The sequence below is a fragment of the Channa argus genome, chromosome 13 (genome assembly GCF_033026475.1).
Source record: "Channa argus isolate prfri chromosome 13, Channa argus male v1.0, whole genome shotgun sequence".
In the NCBI taxonomy this organism is placed as follows: Eukaryota; Metazoa; Chordata; class Actinopteri; order Anabantiformes; family Channidae; genus Channa; species Channa argus.
The window spans coordinates 8,446,397-8,466,876 of NC_090209.1; the positions used below are offsets into that span (position 1 = coordinate 8,446,397).

General features: G+C 38.2%; 2 protein-coding genes and 1 non-coding gene across 14 annotated transcripts in view; all 3 read left to right on the forward strand.

Annotated features, from left to right (window-relative positions):
• Positions 1–153: 153 nt before the first annotated feature.
• On the forward strand, positions 154–18,606 carry LOC137139294 (MYND-type zinc finger-containing chromatin reader ZMYND8-like). Of its 9 annotated transcripts, none has more exons than XM_067526328.1 (23): positions 154–213; positions 1,753–1,988; positions 2,085–2,320; positions 2,557–2,613; positions 7,254–7,324; positions 7,837–8,000; positions 9,034–9,255; positions 9,656–9,769; positions 9,944–10,036; positions 10,168–10,255; positions 10,333–10,388; positions 10,481–10,558; positions 10,665–10,780; positions 10,895–11,370; positions 11,799–11,927; positions 12,091–12,249; positions 13,005–13,517; positions 15,476–15,940; positions 16,042–16,187; positions 16,393–16,473; positions 16,565–16,643; positions 16,771–17,010; positions 17,449–18,606. In XM_067526328.1, the coding sequence occupies exons 3-23, from the start codon at positions 2,307–2,309 to the stop codon at positions 17,625–17,627; spliced, it is 3,540 nt and encodes a 1,179-aa protein (XP_067382429.1). In that variant the 5' UTR covers positions 154–213; positions 1,753–1,988; positions 2,085–2,306; the 3' UTR covers positions 17,628–18,606. The 9 variants fall into 9 exon arrangements, with proteins under 9 accessions (XP_067382429.1, XP_067382432.1, XP_067382430.1 ...); XM_067526331.1 differs by having other exon boundaries at positions 180–394; positions 9,112–9,255; XM_067526329.1 differs by having other exon boundaries at positions 181–394; positions 1,753–1,992.
• Positions 999–1,071, forward strand: trnak-cuu (transfer RNA lysine (anticodon CUU)). Its single transcript has one exon. It is a non-coding gene; the product is annotated as a tRNA-Lys (tRNA).
• A 625-nt stretch (positions 18,607–19,231) lies between the features above and the next one.
• Positions 19,232–20,480, forward strand: part of LOC137139295 (uncharacterized) — a 31,308-nt gene continuing 30,059 nt past the window's right edge. For 2 of the 4 annotated variants that reach the window (XM_067526336.1, XM_067526340.1), the window contains exon 1: positions 19,234–19,342. The gene's annotated coding sequence lies outside the window, so the exon portion shown is untranslated. Of the gene's footprint in view, positions 19,343–19,403; positions 19,595–20,480 lie in introns of those variants that run through there. The other 2 variants (XM_067526337.1, XM_067526339.1) reach the window with 2 other exon arrangements.

Consider the following 20,480-nt stretch of genomic DNA (forward strand, 5'->3'; position numbering starts at 1 on the left):
TTTAGGAGAAAAACTCTTTAATATGTTTATCTATATTTATTTAACAGCATGCAACCTTCCAAAATAATTCATTATCAAATTTGCATACGAAGCATCGGATCGAAAAGTAATGTTTACTGTTTCAAATTAGTTTACATTTGCTCCACCTCCACTTGCCACGACACACTAATGCAACAACAGCATAAACATACTCGGCTGTCGTTTTTCGGTTAAGTAAGTTTTGAATGCAGGATTTGTGATGGATTGTTAGTGATTGATATTGTGGAAATCACTATTTTCACTGAGATAAATCTGGGAAAAATATAATACGTTATCTAATCCCTCTCGCAAAGCATTGTTAGAAAAAAAGGGCGTTTAATGTTCTCTCTTTCGCAGCGTCTAGGTAAACGCACAGGTAAGTTATTTGGCAGCAGCGTTTTTTGACTTAACTGTGATAATAACCTAAAATATAATGACGCTTTCACCATATGGCAAAAACGATTTAGCTAAGTTCTAACAATTTAGCTATTAGCACAAAACAAGTACTAAGAGCTCCAGCCCCACGATCCCAGTTAGCTAATGTTAGCGAACGTCACTTCTGACTGGCTGAGACCGTAACGTTCATCCTTTTCGGCCATTAACAAGTGCAAAAATGTTCGTCCTACATATAACATAACCTTTTATATCGTGACAATTCACAGCGTTACAAAGAAACCACTTGGCTGAGCACATTGAAGCAATGCCAACTTTGTAACAATGTCTGTGTGGGGAAGCTAACGTTAGAGGGCACTGTCAGACAAGCTAAGGACATTAGGGACAAGAGTAAGTTAACGTTATGTAATCGTGTCAAAAGTGTGTAGGGTTTATCTACAGTACTCTGGAGCTGAAGGACTCTAACCATCATATTCTCTGATCACTTGTACATGGCTGCACAATGTCACGCAATATAGACTTTCATATAAATAGACAATTATACATGTCAATAGGAATTGAAGGTGACTTTAAATCCTTACTGTACAGCCCGGCTAGCTCAGTCGGTAGAGCATGAGACTCTTAATCTCAGGGTCGTGGGTTCGAGCCCCACGTTGGGCGCGTGGTCTTTTTTATTTTTATGTCCGATCAATCCACTATTTTATATCGGTGTCATAAAACAATAACAACCGGAACAGTCTTTAGATATAGCCTTTAGTAATCTCACAGATCAACATAAAGTTTCCCAGGTAGTCCCAAGTACAGTAAAGGCTGTTTTTAGACTCCTTTAAGAATTTGTTATAATAATGAAATGGTTTGTGTAAATGGTATTGTATTACACTAATCATTTCTTCTAATACTATAAGAAACACCTTTCAGTCTAATGCAGTCCTGTATTTTGGTATGTCCCATAAACTGTGGTTTACAGTTTCACAAATTAATGAAGAGTTGAATCAACAACTGATACATCTGAATAATGGGAACGTTATAAATATCCCTAAGGAAACTCCACTCACACTTTATATAAAGTTTTTTCTCAGGAAGGGCACATACATATTTTATTGTAATTCAGTTTATTCACACTGCTTTGTACATGTATTTGTTTGGCTGACTGTCATTGGACCATCATGTATTAACGTTATTAAAGTACAAATGGTAATGTATGACCAAATTTATGTTTCTATGTATGTCAGAAAAAGAATGGTTAGGTCAGACCTCCATGCATTTTCCTTTTTGCTGGGGGATATATATCCTTATCAAATGGTCCAAACACTAATTTTATTTTCCCAACCTTTTTTGCAGAATGAATTGTCAAATAGGTGAAGAGCTGTAGTCTGTCATTTCTCGGGAAACAAGCAAGAGAGGGAGGAGTTTAAACAAAGGCCCTCTGCACATAAAAAAATGGAGGCTTGTGCAGTGAAGCTATGGTGTCCTGCTCCACACACTCTACATGCTGCCTTTTCTACATCTAAAGCCGTCAAAAAGGACAACTTCAGTCAGATTCTACACCTTGAAGCTTCAAAACATTGTTATATGGGGTTTGTATGTAAAAATATTCATAGCAATCGTGTTATTTTGTGGTTTTTGGCCTTGCTCTGTGCTTATTTTCCTTACCCTGTCTCTGACTCTCACAGTGCTGCCCCTGCCTGCACTGAACAAAGATAATTACTCAGGAAACATTTCGGCCAATCAGGCGCGGCCTTCTATCTCGCCTGTGAGGAGAGCGACCAGTCAGGATCTGGCTAACATCACTGGGGCCTGATCGCCTTGCCTGAAGAGCGGAGCCTTCCTCGGCTGAGGGCTGAGAGTGTCCTCCATGTTTTATAAGTGTTGACATAACAGTGTGTCAGGCAGCCATGCATCCACAGAGGTAAGCTCTGTCTTTTTTATCTCAACTCTCTGATAACAACATGGCTTCCTTGTTGTTGTGGTGGTGACTGTTGGTTTCTCATGATGAATGTGCACACCTTAAAATCAGTTTGGTGTACAGGAGGAGGAGGAGCTGGGGTGGATTGGAGGCCTTGCCAGGCCTCTCTGCTCTACAGTGCTGAGGAGGGTGGGGGGTTGGGTAACGACTCTCACCCTTGCTCTCTTTCTGTGTCTCAGGGTCACATGGGTGCCCCAGACAACCAGGGTGCCATACAGGAGGCAAAGTGGACCATGGCAAATCCTTTTCCTTTTTTATAATGCAAAAGGGAGTTAGATTTAAAAATGGCACCTACATGTCCTTTCTGTAGTGGCAGTCTTGTGTTGTAGGCTGGCACAGAAAGAGTGGGGGATGGGCAATGGATTTGTGGGGGGGGGGGTGTGCTATTATGTACCTTTTTGTAAGTAAAGTGGCTATGTGCAGAACAGAAATGAATACTGGTTTTGCTCTTATGTATGTAAAATAAATTATTGTGAAAGTGAAAACAACACTGCCTCAGTACAAATGGTAAAACACTGCTGAACCTGGGGTTTCTGCTTCTCACATTAGTATGAGAGTACGACCCACATGAAAGTGGCCTTTTGTCAAAGGCCAGACCTCTTCCAGTTTAACCAGAGAAAATATGATGCTAGGACATATATTTCCTATATTTTCAGCTGTAAGGCCTGTAGACTGGGGCTTTGTCGTCTCCACAGTATTTTTGCGAAAACTGCTTCCTCCTCTCTCCTCCTCAGACAGTGGCCATATTGTGTTTAGAGGGCTCATCTTGGAAGATTTTTTTTGTATTTTCTTGACGTATTCAGACAGCAGGACAAAGAAAAAAACATGACCCTCTATAGGCTCATGTAATTTGTACATACATTTCCTTTGGAATTTTTCTGAGAATATGTGTCTTTCAGTTTGCTTTGCTTTCTGTTTTCTATAATAGCAGCTATTTGCATTTTTGCACATAGAATAACATGGTTGTTTGTTTGTTTGTTTGTTTTTTCAAATCAAGGCTTTGTATACAAAAGTCCAAAACCAACCATACAAAGACAACCCTCTTTATATAGCACATTTCACACAGGCAATCTAGAGATAGTGTCTATAAAAATACCTTTTGAACCATTAAGAAATAAAATAGAATGACATGATTAATATCGCACAGTGTATAAACAGTGCTGTTTTTTGCTTACATTTTGGAAACAAAATTAGACCTGATCTATATTTCAGTTTAGTTTTCTATTTAACATATGGAGACTGTACGGGACTAAGGATGAAGAGTTTTCTCTTAGACCAGTTTATTCTCTCTGCACAGTTAACTTCTATTACCAAAATGCACGAGAAACTTCACAGAGACTAGATGGACCTGTAATGTAAATGTTACATTGATGATGAAAAATGTCAGCATGGCATAACAAATCGTCTTGGCCTCTTTCTGAGCCAATATAGCTCATAAACACGATGGCAGAGGTTTAAAAGCACATGAATTGAGGTATACCTCAATACCAAAACTATAGGCCTTTTTCAAATCCCATTTGGTTTATGCCATCGTAATCAAGAAGGGCAGTGTAAACTGAAGGAAAATGAACCATTTAATGCATGGGGAAATCTCTGCATTGCAGCAAAAATGCTTTTTAAGAGGAAGAGGGGAGCCTGCACACTGTGATCCGTGTGGCATAGCACAGCCGACCAATAATGTTCCACCCTGTTGGCCCTCCAGCCAATTGCAGCTGCAGTTGAGGTTAAAGATTGACAATCAGAGGGAGAGCAGCAGGGAGAGCAAGGGCCTTCTGGAAAATTCCACAGTCATCTTTGATTCCCCCTTATATAAAATCCAGGTCAAATCCTTCTTTTAAACAGGAAAGACTAAGATGTTGGGAGTTATTCTAAAGCAGGCCTCATCATGTAGTTAAAATGATTCATTAATGAAATGTAGGCAAGAAAGTTGTATCTTCTGCTTTTACATCTGACAGTTAAAAACAAAAGTTAATAGTATGCATTTCTTTTTCTGCATGTAGTTGTTGATCTTGTGTAACTTAATTATATTTTGGGGCTTTGTGTAGTACACTGTACAAGTACTCTGTATTTTTTATGCCAGTTCAAAATTTGATATTTGCATAGACTGCATTTCCTGAATTCTATTTAAAAAAAGCCAATTGTTCAGATATGTTTTGTTTGATGCATGGGCATTGTGAATTCCTAAATGTATAGTGAACAGCTTTGCCAGGATGCAAGTATGGTTATATTGTTTCTTGAAAAGGAAATCTGATGATTCTATGAGAGCCATTTTTGTAGAGAAGGAGAGAAGCCCAGATAGATGACATAAGGCAAACATAAGGCAAACAAGATGAGTACTCATTTTGCTGGATTTTCTTGTGTCTCCCCTTTTGTGTTTCTTCTCTACCTCTGTGATTGGCTGTGAAGGTTTGTCTTGGCATAGTCATGTTCTTAATATATAAAAATGTATATTGTTATTAATTTTGGACTGTAATCTCCATAGATCTCTCTGGTCCGCCTGTATGGATGTGCCAGTGCTTGAGTCTGAGCCTCCAAGTGGGGGATGGGGGAGAGGGGGGAGGGGAGCAAGCTGTGGCCTCCATTTTCTGTGACGAGAGAACCCTGCTCGTCTCTCACAGGAGTGGAGTCTAAAGGCAGTGACTCAGTGTTGTTTCCTTTTTGTCCATCAGGTACCACTTACAGAGGGGATTACTGTCAGTGTTTTCTTGAACCTGGGTGTCTCTGGATTATAACCCAGAATCTGCTGAGGATTTATTTGCCTACCTCTTACCGTGTGATGGATCATAGCTCCTGATTTGCCCTTTGGATGAGCACACTTTTTACTACAGGGCATCCTGTTTTCCTGGTAGTTGCAGCAATGTCTTGTCATTGGTATATCAGTGTGTATATAGTACTGGGGTTGTGGCACTTGGTTCAGCAGCTCTGGGCTTCCTGGTGATTGCTCTCTCTTTTCAAGGCTGTTGTACACGTAGCAGAGTGACTTGGCTAACGTTTTCTTATTTTCATGTGGGCCTCATTTGTTCACTCAGTCCGGAACAGGAAGGCCCTGGAGGGGTGTGTGTGTGTGTGTGTGTGTGTGTGTGTGCGCGTGTGAGTGAGAGGGAGACAGAGAGACTAAAAGAGAGGCTGTTGGCAGACTGCAACTACATTCCCATGTGCCATAATTTTTTTCAGACACCACATCTTAAGTTTCTCCTTTTATTAGCTGTTGGTGTCTTTATAGTTGTCATGTCTGATTGTAGTAGTCTGAGTAGTTTGAACAAACTCTATATATATATATATATATATATATATATATATATATATATATATATATATATATATATATATATATATATATATATATATATATATATATATATATATATATATATATATATATATATATATATATATATATATATATATATATATATATATATATATATATATAAGGTGTATATATATATATATATAAGGTATATATAAGGTTTTAATGAATCAGATGACACTCAGTGTGTTTTTATATATATATAAAAAAACACACTGAGTGTCATCTGATTCATTAAAACCTTTAGGACATGTAAGTTAACCTCAGCATGCCAATCAGTGAAGTGATGTTTGATCAACATTGTGTGGAATGTCTCTTTCAAAAGTGGAGGAGGGGACATTCTTTAACATTCAGAAGAAAGTATTGAAAAAAGATTATCCCACAAATGTGGTTGACCTTTGAGTCATAGTCGGTAAAGCCATCATCCTTGCTGGAGACCAGGGCTAAAGCTATGAACTGTTCATGTGTGTGACTTGTCAGGGGTCCTTCTGAGGTTTTTCTCCTCTGGGCTTGTGAATAAAGGCTACATCCTTGGACCTAGGCCTTTGGTTGCTCTGACAAAAGAGGAGCCAAACACTTATAAAGATCATTTATTGCTGGATCCCCTTTATTCTTGTTCGTTTTTTTTTTTTTTTTCTTTAGAAGAAATGAGATGGGAGGAGGACCAGAGACCTGTGAAATCAAGGGTTGTAAGATCATCATTAGATGTGTACTGTGTAGGGTTCTAGAGTTTGAGCCAGACATTTTTTGAGTTGAATGATTGAAATAACCCTAAAGGTTTATTTACTGTAATGCCAAAATTATTAGAATCTATAGTATGTGGTCCAAAGGTTACATATTTGTTTCATGTAAAAATGACTTTTAGCAGCAAGTGTTTCCACAATATATGGTTGATGAAAATTTGTTCCAAAAATGCATAAATAGACATTGGTTTAAGGTTTCATAGATAAAATTGGGTATTAAAGAATCGTCCCAAATCCTTTGGGTGTAACCCTGTTATTACTGAAGAGCCTTGTCGGGTAGCAGAAACATATACCATTAATTGTCATGAGACCCTGTCCCTCAGTAGTATGGACCAACTCCCTCTGGCTGTTCTGTTACTATAGGACTATTCACCATTTGTCACAAACAAAGCACAGCGAAGAGAGCAGAACCTAGTCTAGTCTAAAATCTTGCAGATGCATCTTGTGCAGGACTGAGGTACAGGGTAATTTGTTAAATGGCCCGATGTCTTGTTGTGAATATCAACTTGTGCTTAGAGGAGAGGAGCGTTGCCATGGTGATACCATTCTCGCTCTTGGAATATAAAGAACATATTCACACTCGTTTGTCACTTCTAATATGGAAAGGATTTGAACTTTGTACAACAATGCCAGAGATGTGTTGAAATCAAATGAAAACAATAACAATGGAAACCTGCATAGTCCCCACTGACAGATCCTCTGAGACCCGGGTGCCTTAGGTGGTGTTTCAGTTGTTTACTGTTATGCTGGTATGGTTTCTGAACACCCTTTCTGACTTTGCGTTTGCCTCTCTTTCTGTGTGCTCTTGTTTGGTGCTCTGCAGTCTGGCTGAGGAGGAGATAAAGACAGAGTCTGATGTAGTAGAGGGGATGGATGCATCTTTACGATCCAAAGGTATGTCTCTAAGGCCAAGTACCTCACATTAGGAGTCAAACATCTTATGCTACTTATTTTCAGGCGCTGTAGAGCTTATTTACTGTGTGTCTCGAGAAAAGAGCAATGCATTTTATTGGCCTCTTTAGACTACAAAGATAAATCCATTAGCCTGCCTGCCTGTTTGTGTCAAGTAACATCACAGGGTCTAGTATAGAAGAAGCCCTCCAGCTATTTATTTTTATCAAGTAAATACAAAGTAATAAAATCTGAAAATGGAGTGTTATTATTGGATTGCTTAATTGAAATCTGAATGGGTTTGCATTTTCTATCTTGCTTTATTCTGTCTTAAGAATGTGGAATGATGAGAATGACGTTTCCCCATCCGCTTGATTTATTCCAGCATTGGCTAAATTTCTCATGGTACTGTTTAGCCTTTTTAATTTTTTAAAGCTTGTGTATCATGTGAGACTTGAGCACAGTGAATACAAGCTTGGTTTTGTGTGTTGACCTCATTGTGTTTCTGTGTCCAGTCCCTGATCCAACGGGGCCAACAGAGCGATCAGTGGTACCACAGAAGAGAAAGGTGTCAAGTCCCACTCATTCCTCCAATGGGCACTCTCCTTCAGATGCCTCCCCCAGCCCTCTTAAGAAGAAGAAGAAGCCTGGGGCCGTCAACTGTAATAACAAAGACCAGGTAAAGGTTCATATATACTCAAGGAAATATTTCATTGATATTCTATACATACATTTTTGAATTGACTGCATGATATATGTAGGGTCCAAGAGCTCTACCTTTTTCTATGCTTGTTTTTGTAGACACATGTTAGATTTTTTTTCTGGGGATGGATACATTCCACAACTATGTGGTTAATTCTGCTAAATGACAAGCTCTTAAAATAGTGGGTTGTTTTGTTTTTGGGAGGGTTTGTCATAAATTTGGCAATTTGCCTGTGAGAAGATACATTTTTATCATGATTGCAAAATACTGCTAGCTTAAAAGTGCACCAACATTCTTACTATAATATCTTGTGTGGGTTTGGAGCTGTGCCATGGATGCATTGTCCACCTGGTCAAGTTTTATAGCTCTCGGAACTATATGACTGATGCACATGTTTGCATTATCCGCTTGCCATATTAAATTGGTTAAATTATTAGGTGACCCACCCCCATCCTTTAGTTCTATGTGTGTCTCACATAATATTTAAAACAGTACCAGATGTTTGAATTTGATATGTACAATCATGATCATTTAGAGTACATGCTTTGGTTCTCTGGAAGGGCTCAAATAAGTGGCAGTTCAATTTTTCCACTACTAAACATGAGTAAAACCAAGACTTGTTTTGTTAAACATCACCTTGAGCTGTGAAACCAAATGTATCAGCTTTTATTCTTCCAGTACATTAGCATCACTAATGTACCACTTGGGTACTTACCAGAGAGACTTAATAAGCATTGTGTTTGCTTTCAGGTGAAAGAGGATCTATGTTAAGTCCACACCCTGAAACCTGTTGGATTAGTTTAGTTTAACAGTTGAAACTATCACATGACCAGATGTTCACATAGTTCAGTTGTTTGCTTATGTAGAGTTTATTGCCTAATAGCCTTACACGCTGCTTACCCTGCTTATCCCACCTTACTGCTGTCTTGTTTATGTTGCACTGCACCTTTTTTGTGTTCCTGCGTGTTTTTTGAAACTTGCCCCCCTGTTTCTCTTGCCTGCATTTCAGTCAGAGCTAAGACATGGTCCCTTTTACTATATGAAGCAGCCACCACTGACCACAGACCCTGTTGATGTTGTACCGCAGGACGGCAGAAATGACTTCTACTGCTGGCTGTGCCACCGCGAGGGCCAGGTGCTCTGCTGTGAGCTCTGCCCCAGGGTGTACCACGCCAAGTGCCTCAAACTACCAGCTGAGCCAGAGGGCGACTGGTTCTGTCCAGAGTGTGAGGTATCTCACATGAGACGTGTATTTGTGTGTATTGTGAGACTCAAGGCACAATCACAATTGCTTAGTTGTCAAAAGAGGTGACAGCCTGTATGACAAGAGCAGGTTCAGAAAGAGAGAAGGAAGAAGTCAGTGAAATTAGTTGCTTTTGTCTGGTTTATTTAAAACCAGACACCCTTGAGATGTTTGGAAGCATAACTAATATTGTAACCAAGTCTGAGAGATGTTAAAGTATTAGAGTATCTGCCTTTTTATACTTTATAAAAGTTACTATGTACTTCTTTTCATTGACACAAGTTTACGAAAGTTGTTCATGTATATCATCATTCTGCTTGATGTTTGTAGTTTTTCATTACATCTTTTCATTAAATTCATTAATGCCTAAATTGTTTTGCTATTGCAGAAAATAACAGTTGCTGAATGCATTGAAACCCAGAGCAAGGCAATGACAATGCTGACGATAGACCAACTGTCCTCCTTGCTCAAATTTGCACTCCAAAAGATTAAACAGCCTGGGGTAAGAGTTGTAAAGACCCACTGTAAGCTGGTTTAGTAGATGACTTATGACTCTATGGCTAAGAATGGGTTTTATATTTAAATTCAGAAACTCCAGGAAATATATTCAGTTAATGAAACATTCAATGTTTTACTTATGCATGTTTCCTTTTCCATATTTGTCTCAACTAAACAGACAGAGCCTTTTCAGAAGCCTGTGTCTTTGGAACAGCACCCAGATTATGCTGAGTACATCTTCCATCCAATGGACCTGTGTACGATAGAGAAGGTAACATTATTTATTTTAATTTGCACAAGATATGGTAAGAACAGTATGGAAATTGTTTAGGGTGGGGGTCACTACGTAGTTACCACACACACAGACTTAGTTTAAATTGTACTATTTTTACTTTTTCATAGAACATTAAAAAGAAAATGTATGGCTGCACTGAGTCCTTTCTTGCTGATATAAAGTGGATTTTACACAACTGCATCATCTATAATGGAGGTAGGCAATTTAACATGTGAACAAACTATTCTGCTTGATTTAAAAAAACAATGAAGTTAACATCTGACTTTTTCCAGGCAATCACAAACTAACAGCAACTGCAAAAGTCATTGTCAAGATTTGTGAACATGAGGTAAAAAGACTTTAACTTAATTACAGCATCACATTTGTGTTTGTCTCTGTATAAAACTAACTACATCATTGTCATTTAATATTGTTTTTTAGATGAATGAGATTGAGGTGTGTCCAGAGTGCTACCTCTCTTCATGCCAAAAAAGAGATAACTGGTTTTGTGAGCCATGTGTAGGTCTTTATATAACTTTAAATACAACTTTTAGCAGTATTTTTGTGCCCTGTCTTGTACTGTAGAACTATTAAAGACTGAATTATTTTGTTTTGGCCCCAACAGAGTCAACCTCATCCTCTGGTCTGGGCTAAGCTAAAGGGCTTTCCTTTTTGGCCAGCAAAAGCACTTCGGGAAAAGGACGGGCAGGTAGACGCACGTTTCTTTGGGCAACATGACCGGTAAGCACCGAAAAATAAATAAATAAAAAAGACCTGCTCATTTGACCAAAATTGGCCTAGATTATTGTAATTTCATAAATGTTTTATTGTGCTTTTTGCTGTGTGTTTATGAAGAGCCTGGGTCCCCATCAACAACTGCTACCTCATGTCCAAAGAGATTCCATTCTCTGTAAAAAAGACAAAGAGCATTTTCAACAGTGCTATGCAAGAAATGGAGGTCTATGTGGAAAACATTCGCAAGAAATTTGGAGTTTTCAACTATGCACCTTTTCGCACTCCTTACACGCCTAACAACCAGCTACAGATGCTCCTGGACCCATCCAACCCAAGCTCTGGGACAGTGAAAACAGAAAAATTGGATAAACTTCGATTCAACTTTGATATCGCTGCATCTCCAAAGATGATCCTCAGCAAGGGTTCCACACCCAGTGGTATGAGTCGAAGGGTTTCAGTGACGGACATGCCTCGGTCTCCCATGAGCACCAACTCCTCTGTTCACACAGGGTCTGATGGGGAGCAGGAATCAGAAAAACCCAGCAGGAATCCTGCCCTCCATTACAGCACTGGAGAGGAGTCAATGGACTGTACAGGTATATAAATGTTAAAGTGGCTATAATTAATATTTAACACCAAGACACAATTAGATGAACTTAGTCGATCAATTAGCAGCTTAACAGCCTGATGATTTACTCTTAATTTAATAGCCACAAAAATAAAAGTTAAAGATGCGAATATTGAACTTACCTTTGGATTCTGGCCAGAAACATAAATCTTAATGAAAGATAGTGTTGCTCCCTAACATCTTTTAGTCAAGTCATTAAGAAGTACTGATAGAAGTTAGTGTTGTGTTCACTGTTCACTGTTTTCACTGCCCCAAGTTGTCAAAAATCAGTTGTAAGGTAAAAGACTACATCACTCTGGGTGGAATGACACTTAAAAAAAAAAAAAAATACTTTACTTAAATATGTGTAACTTAATAAATTTAATTTGTTCTTTGTGTGCTTGGTTGTGATTACAGCATCTCCTGTCTCAGGGAAGATGGGTCCTGGAGGCAGTGTAACAGGCAGCCCAAAGCCTTATAACCCTGTACTATTGCCCAAACAGGAGAGGACTTCCGGAACAGGCAGTATCCTCAATCTTAATTTGGGTCAGTACTGACAACACAAATATTTACTATTTATGTTGTAAATAATGCTAATAATCCATATAGAATTATCATCATCATCATCATCATCATCATCATGAGAGCCAATACTCTGTAAAGAAATGAGAAAGAAAATGAGATTTTAAATTTGATGTGTTCCTTTCAGATCGAGTGAAGGCTGAGATGGATCTGAAGGAACTTAGTGAGACTGTACAACAGCAGCAGCTGCATCAGCAACAACAAGGAGCATCAGCTGCTCTCACCACCCCAAAGAAAGCCATCAGGAGCCTAGACAAGACTATTGAAAGCTGCAAGGCACAGCTTGGTACATTCTACACATTCAAGTCTTACACAAGTCACATTCAAGTTTTTTTTTTGGCACAGAACTGGTTTTTGTACTGTAAATCTTCCACTGTGTTACTTCTTGATATGCATATCCAGGGATGCAAACTTGTAACCTGTTGGCAAAATTTGCTGTTTTTATGACCAAGTGAAATTTTATGACCCTTGTGAAATGTGTAAATCTGCAAAAAAAATCTAAAGGGTGTTGGAGGGCCCTACTTTTTCAGTTCATCTAGGTGTACATGTTATTTATGCAGTTCCAGTGGCAATGTGACGTTCACTGTAAGGTACTGCACAAGCAAGCATTACATGAGATAAAACTTGATTAACTATTGACTAAGTCTCATATATAAGTCACTGTTGTCTGTAATCCTCAGTGTTGACATTAGCAGCTTCCTGTTCCTAACTGGCATTTATTGTTGCTGTTTCTGTTAAAATTTCAAACAGCAGCTCAGATTTTGTGTGTGTGTGTAAAACTGAGCCTCCAGGTTTTTTCATTTACATACACCAGTACCACAAAACTAGTCTTTAGCATTTACCAGTTTGTGCCTCTGGATATCAAGTTTGATTACACAACTTTAGTCATTTCACGAATATTCATAATACAGGCAAGCTGAATCTGTAACCATGTGTGGTATTGACTTGGATAAATTATGGAGAACAGTATTTTTGTCTATTACCAAAAAGAATTTTAACAATTTCAATACCATATAATGAAACATATATTTTTTTCTGCAGGAATAGATGAGATTTCTGAAGATGTATATAAAGGTGTTGATCACAGTGACTCTGATGAGACTGATAAATCTGACTCCAGTGACAGTGAATATCTTAGCGATGAGGAACACAAGCCAAAGTGCTCCACCCAGGAAGACAAGGACAAAACAGAACGAAAAAAGCCCAAAGTAGGCACAGAGGAAGATAATAAGGATGGAGTTAAGCGGACAGCTGATAAAGCCACCCCTGAACCGTTGCTCAAAGAGAAGCAGAGTAGCAATGGCCCAGACAGGGACCTCCAGGACAAGCCAAGAACTCCCCAATCTCAGCCACTCACTGACAAGCCTAAAGCCCCAGAGGAGGGCAGATCAGCTGCTGCTTCATCAGTGACTGAGCAAGACTCTGACTCTGAAAGAGAGCTGGTGATTGACCTGGGGGATGAACATGGAGGCCGTGATTCAAAGAGGGCAAGAAGAGATCCAGTGGCTTCTGCTGCCAAAACTCACAAAGAATGTAACATTCCCAAGTTGGAAGGTGAGGACTTTGTGGCACTGTGTTCATTTTATGCCTCAGTTAGTGGGAGAATTAGGAAAGAAATATTATGTTTACCATGTTAAAATTGAGTTTGCCAGCACAGAGTTAAAATCTTAGGACATGCTGGAGAAGGATTTACACAGGGGTCTGACTAATACAAGATCTTGGTAAGATTAAACAAGATTATGCATTTCTAGATGGAAATAAATGAATGCTATGAGAGCATTCCATATTCAAAGCTAAAGGCAGGCCAACAAAATACAATACCAATTCCCAAAAAGTTGGGAAGATGTGAAAAAGTAAATAAAAACAGAATCCAATGATTTGCAAATCAAACATAAACAACATATCAGATGTTGAAACTGAGATATTTCACCATTTCTTGGAAAATATCGACTTATTTTAAATTTGATGACAGCAACACATCTCAGAAAAGTTGGAAGAGGGGCAACAAAAAAGTAATTGCCACAAATCAAAAACAAATGGAGGAGCATTTGACAACTAATTGTTAATTGGCTACAGCTCAGTAACATGACTGGGTATAAAAGGAGCATTTCAGAGAGGCACAGCCTCTTGAATGTAAAGATGGGCAGAGGTTCACAATCTGTATACTGCATCTAAACATTTTGGAACAATTTCATAAAAGTGTTCTTCAATGTAAAATTGCAAAGACTTTGAAGATCCCACCATCTACAATATATAATGTCTTAAAATTCAGAGATTCAGGAGGAATCTCTACGTGCAAGGGAAAAGGCCAAAGGTCAAAACTGGATGCGTGTGATCTTGATCTTGCATATTTCAGCAAGACAAAATGAAACCACATACTGCATCCACCACAACAGCATGGATTAACAGGAGAAGAGTCTGCAGTCCAGACCTTTCGCCAATAGAAAATATTTGGTGCATCATAAAACAAAAAATCCAACAACAAAGGCCCAGGACTGCTGAGCAGGGAGACTCCTGCATTAGACAAGAATGGGAAAACGTTCCTCTCGTAAACCTCCAGCAACTTGTCTCCTCACCTTCCAGACATTTACAGAAAGTTGTTAAAAGAAGAGGGGATGCTACACAATGGTAAACATCACCCTGTTCCAACTTTTTTAGATGTGTTGCTGTGGTGAAATTAGAAAAAGGGTTAATATTTTCCATGATATGTTAAAACTTCCCAGTTTCAACATCTGATATGATGTTTATGTTTTATTGTGAATAAAATATGGGTTGATGAGATTTGCAAATCATTGCGTTCCATTTTTATTTACGTTTTACACATCTTCCCAACTTTTTTGGAATAGGGGTTGTATAAAAGTGTTATTTTTGTTTTGGCAGGGCATTGTATAATCCATTGATTAACTATTTACCTGATAAACCATAGATGCCAAGCATGAAAACATCATCATCCTCTTCTTTCTGTTGCTTTAGTGGTTGCCACAGTGGATTATCCGTTTCTATCTCTGCATTCTGTAACTTCCATTTGAGTGTTCGTCAAAATATTCTGTATTCTTCTCAAAGAATTTTGTATCATTCTCTCATTCTTCTTCTTCTTTTCCTTTCGGCTGTTCCCTTTCAGGGGCCACAGCGAATCATGTGCCTCCATCTAACCCTGTCCTCTTCTCTCACACCAACTAACTTCATGTCCTCGCTCACTACATCCCTAAATCTCCTCTTTGGTCTTCCTCTAGACCTCCTGCCTGGCAGCTCCAACCTCAGCATCGTTCTACTGATATATTCAGTCATTCTCATTTCTCAAAATACAGTTTACACAATATACTAATGTCCTAGTCTTTTAGCATTTATGAGCAATACCACGTTCTTCAAAAAAAGCATTTTCCTTGGTTTAATAAACTTCAGTAAACTCTATTTAAGTCTAAGTCCTTATTTTAAAATCTTGTGTGTGGAGTGCTGGTTTTATAAATCCAAAATTCCTCATCTTAATTAGCAGTGTTTTTTGTTCTATCTAGGTAAACTGCCTTCTTCTGCTGCAGCACCAGCACCATCCAGGGAGGCAGTCTCTAATCTGAAAGACTCTTTGCAGCCTGCTATCACAGCAGCCCTCAACCTTGTTGCAACTGCAGCTTCTGGTCAGCCCAGTGCCACTACAAGTACCAGCGGAACTACCAGTACCCCCACTTCTGCTGCCACCTCAGTCTCCGCAGCATCCACAGCAGGTGCACCTGTGAAGAAACAGCGCCCTCTACTGCCCAAAGAGACAGCTCAGGCGGTGCAGCGGGCAGTGGTTTGGAATCCCACCAAGTTTCAGACGTCGTCTCAGAAATGGCACATGCAGAAAGTGCAGAGGCAGCAGCAGCATGGAGAGCAGCCTGCAGCACAGACCCAGGGGCAGACACGTAGTCCACAGCAACTCCAGTCACAACAGCAAAACTCCTCCTCAAGTACCCGCTATCAGACCAGACAAGCAGTCAAAGGTAGATATTGATGAACATAATATTTCATCTGGGTATTGACATAGATAAATATGTACAAAAGATGCACAATTTCCTTTTTTTTCCACCTTTGTCCCCTGCAGTGCAACAAAAAGACCCACCTCAGAATACATTGTCACCGACAGCTGCTCAGCTAACACCTGCTAGCTCCTCTTTTATGTCAAACGACTTACAGATCCCAACAGTGTCAGCCGATGTTGCTGCAGATATAGCAAAGTACACAAGTAAAGTAAGTTAGAAACGATAAAATATTACAGCAATCAGTCATAAAGGCTTACCGTCTCTCTAAACATTGTGTGTTGTTACCGTGAAGTCACATAAACCAAGGAAAAATCATAGAAAAAAAAATCCTATTTTGTACTACTGTTTTCACTGAAATTTTAGGAGCTGAATGTAGTTAAAACTAATAATATCACATGCCTGTCGTGAAACAGATTATGGACACAATTAAAGGGACAATGACTGAAATCTACAATGACCTTTCCAAAAGCACTTCAGGAAACACAATTGCAGAGGTATATACTGGCATACAATCCGGTGATTTTATTGGCTTGTAGAAATATTTATAATGATTTAAGGATTATAAATGGTGTTTATTTTCTGCAGATTCGACGGTTGAGGATAGAGATTGAGAAACTCCAGTGGTTACATCAGCAAGAGTTGTCAGAAATGAAGCACAATCTGGGTACGTTTTTGCTTCCAGGAATGTGTCAGTACATCTCTAAATTTGTGTCGGTGAACCCTAAAAATATCATAGGATTACAGACTTTTTTTCACACTTGGTTATTTTTGTTTTTCTCATTTTAATGCAGAACTGACAATGGCAGAAATGAGGCAGAGTCTTGAGCAGGAAAGAGAACGGTTGGTGGCTGAGGTCAAAAAGCAGATGGAGTTGGAAAAACAACAAGCAGTGGATGAGACCAAAAAGAAACAGTGGTGTGCCAACTGCAGAAAGGAGGCCATCTTCTACTGCTGCTGGAATACTAGTTACTGTGATTACCCCTGCCAACAAGCCCACTGGCCGGAGCACATGAAATCCTGCACGCAGTCAGGTAACCTTACTATTTTCCATATATATACTGAATTTGGCCTGTCTGCTTCTATTAAAGTAACTGACTTTGTTTTGAATATCAGTTTTCAGCCTATAACATGTTGCTTTAGTTTGGGCACAGTGATATACAAAGCTGTCAAACCTACAAGCATATTAAAAATCATTTGGCAAATATAAAAACAAAATCCAGTGTATTTATATGCACTTGTAAGCAGGATACAAGATAATGTAGGGGTACCTGCTTTTTCTGAGGGCTGTCTGCAGACTGCTCCGTGTGAACAGTTCTCTAGTTTGGTTTCTTCAACTGCTGTTACTGTTAATGCACCAAATAAATACTTACAAAGTACTCTACAAATACAAAACTAAAATGTCTTCTTACCAACCTATGGGAAATACTTTCATGCTCCATCCTCTCATTTTGTTTTGCTTTTCCTTCCAGCCACAGCTTCGCAGCAGGAGCCGGAGGCAGAGCCCAACTCAGACCCTTCTATTAAAGCAGCTGGCCACTCTCCTGCTGCACAGTCACTGCCCTCAGGAGCAGGATCTATTTCAGACAAAAGCAACTCTCCCACTTACATGGACAAGAGCAAGGACAGTGCTGCTGTTACCATTACCTAATGGCTACACTACAGAATCTCTGGCAAATTTTCTGGCAGGACACTGTGGGTCCTGTGACATCAAACATGTGATGAAAAAGCTGGTGTTTAAAGACCTGCTTCTTTGTGACAAATCACTTTTTCCATTCCCATATGTACATTTGCTTGGCAGACAGTTTTGGTTTATCTCTATTTCAGTTTCCACAAATCTGTGTCCAGGTGTATTCACCATGTGGAAGTAGTCTGTTATGAGAAATAAAATGTGAGTCTGTATGTTTGTTCATACTGTACTGTATGTACTGTTTGTTCATTTTCTGTTATAGCTCTGTTACTGCTTTGTTTCAAGTCTGAGCTCTATTGTACCAACCCACAGAAGATTTGCTACATTATCACATTCACTGCTGCTCTTAAGTACTTAATATAATTTTTTATTTTGTTGATTACTCTCCATATTATGAGACAAAAAAAATGAAATATCCATCAAATGTTGATTCACCATGGTGCCACAACAGGCATTTTAAGTTATGCAAGTTTAAACGTGTTTCTATGTCAGCAGTGGCATTTTTGACTCATACCAGTTTTGTATTGTAGTTTCACTTTTTAGAGGTCTACATAAATCTGTGATTGCATCTAAAACTAAAAAATGTAAACTGTACAAAGTTTTTGTAAGAAGATATCCATATTTATAGTGTTATATGTTTTTATAGTATGTTTAATGATATCACATTTCTATGTGTCTAAAAGAAAGTTATTTGAAAATAAATGACTTCACATGAATGTCAATAATAAGAGAAGTCCCTCTTTAACTAATTATCCAAAGCTAATGTAAATCCTGGTCAGACTGCATCTAAGAACTTGGTAGCCATGAATAGAAACTGCATTTTGACTGGGTATTATTTCCTGTGAGCATGTCTGTTTTGAGCTTGTGTCTCGTCCTTGTTTACATATTGTACATACAATAAATGGACTTGTGGAGAAAAAAATTAAAAGGCTCAGATCAATGAGGTGTTTTTTTTTATTATTATTTGATTTTGTGTTCATATTGGTGAAAAGTTAAACTTGCATTTTTTGACTACAAGTCAAATGGTCAAAAGTGTACTGTTACTAAATTCTTCTGTACAACAAAGCAAATAGTCTTGAGTAAGTGTGCAAACTTTATAAATGCCAGAACAGTCTCTTAACTCCACTTAAATAAATTTAGACTCTAAAGTAAAAGATTTATTTAAGTAATTAAAAAAACCATTGGATTTTTAAAAATCTTTAAGATCAGGTGCTCGAATCGCACACTAAAACAAACGTAGAGTTATGAAATCAGTTCATTTGTACATGTGAAATGTAACAAGAATAATCTGCAATTAATGATATAGATATATTAATTTACAAATGGAAATCGCATTGAAAAATATGCACATTAATTCATATTTTCCTCCGCATATCTCGGATGTGTCTGTTGCTGCAGCACTAAGAAGTTCAATGATTATCTGCAACATTGCCACAATTATGTTTGTTGTCATCAAACAATCTTAAATTTACATTTCAACCACTAAACAAAGCTACTAGTGTAATTAAACGAACATGCTAGCAATCACCGTTGTTATTCTATAACCCGTACTGTCCACTTGTGATATCTTCTCGCGAGAATACGTGTCTACGGGACAGAGGAAATGGAAGGCTGTGCTAAATAACTTAATGTTAGCGAATGTAATTGTAACTGGAAGATTATTGTATATATCGTAGGTATGATTTCTGTTTTCCTCGCAGTGTCGATGTAAAAACCCGTGTCGTTCTACTTTTGTAGCGGTATATTTGCAGACAGTTGTTTTTACAGCGTATTTTCTTTTTTAATTATGTAGTGTGGGAGCTAGCGGCTAGCAAAATTAGCTCCCGAGAACAATGTCGGCCGATCGTAAGGGCACGACTTATCACATAATAAGGTCTGGTTTCTGGGCCTTTACAGACGAATGATGGACTAGTAGTGAGAATAGAAAGGTCTGCTTTTTCGTTTCTGTTTCGCCAATGTCAGTTTTAGGGACTCGGTTGACTGCCCACTTACTTGTATCTCATGTTTCATTTATATTTGCGTAAGGTAAATGAAGCAATTGCACTATGTCGATTTTATTATGTTGGCACCAGAGGTAACAATTGTGCAGCTGCTTGTTGAGTAACCAAGTTAATAATGAACAGTTTTATTCATGCGTAAAATTGCTGTTTTTAGCGAGTATCTGCTGCTTTTCTGCAGCAAACTGGAAACTTGATCTTGGGCTCTCATTAGTTGTCTGTGTTATTGTTTTTTTTTTTTTTTAGTGACAAAACAACAACTGAATAATGGAATGAGAAAAAAAAAATTAATATAATAATCTGGACCTTGACAGAGCAGCAGAACAATGTATTAATTTAACAAATTTTACAACAATCTAAAAGTAGTCCATTGAAGTAGTTGAAAAAATATATGATGCTATGGGATTGTTACATAAGCATAAGTAGTAATTTTAATTTTGTACCTGGTCAGCTTTGGCTAGTTGTCATTAATGTCAGGAGAGTCGTAACCCTTTTTAAAATCATTTGTCTATGTCAGCCTGTAAACAACCTTGAGGAAGTTAGTATTATTAGTGTAATTATTGTAGAATTATTCAAAGGAGTATGGATGTGAACAAAAGCTAAACCAAAACTTCATTTGATTATTAATTAGTTACTTGTCATATATTTTACAATATTTTTTAAATTCTAATTATGTCTAATTTAATCCAGATTTTGTTAGCACTATAATCTACAATAAGGTATGACATTTTTCATATTGTTTTAGGTCAGTAGTTGTAATGGACTGATAATTAGGCACATTTTTATAGGTTTTAGAGGTTTGAGTTTTGGAAATGAC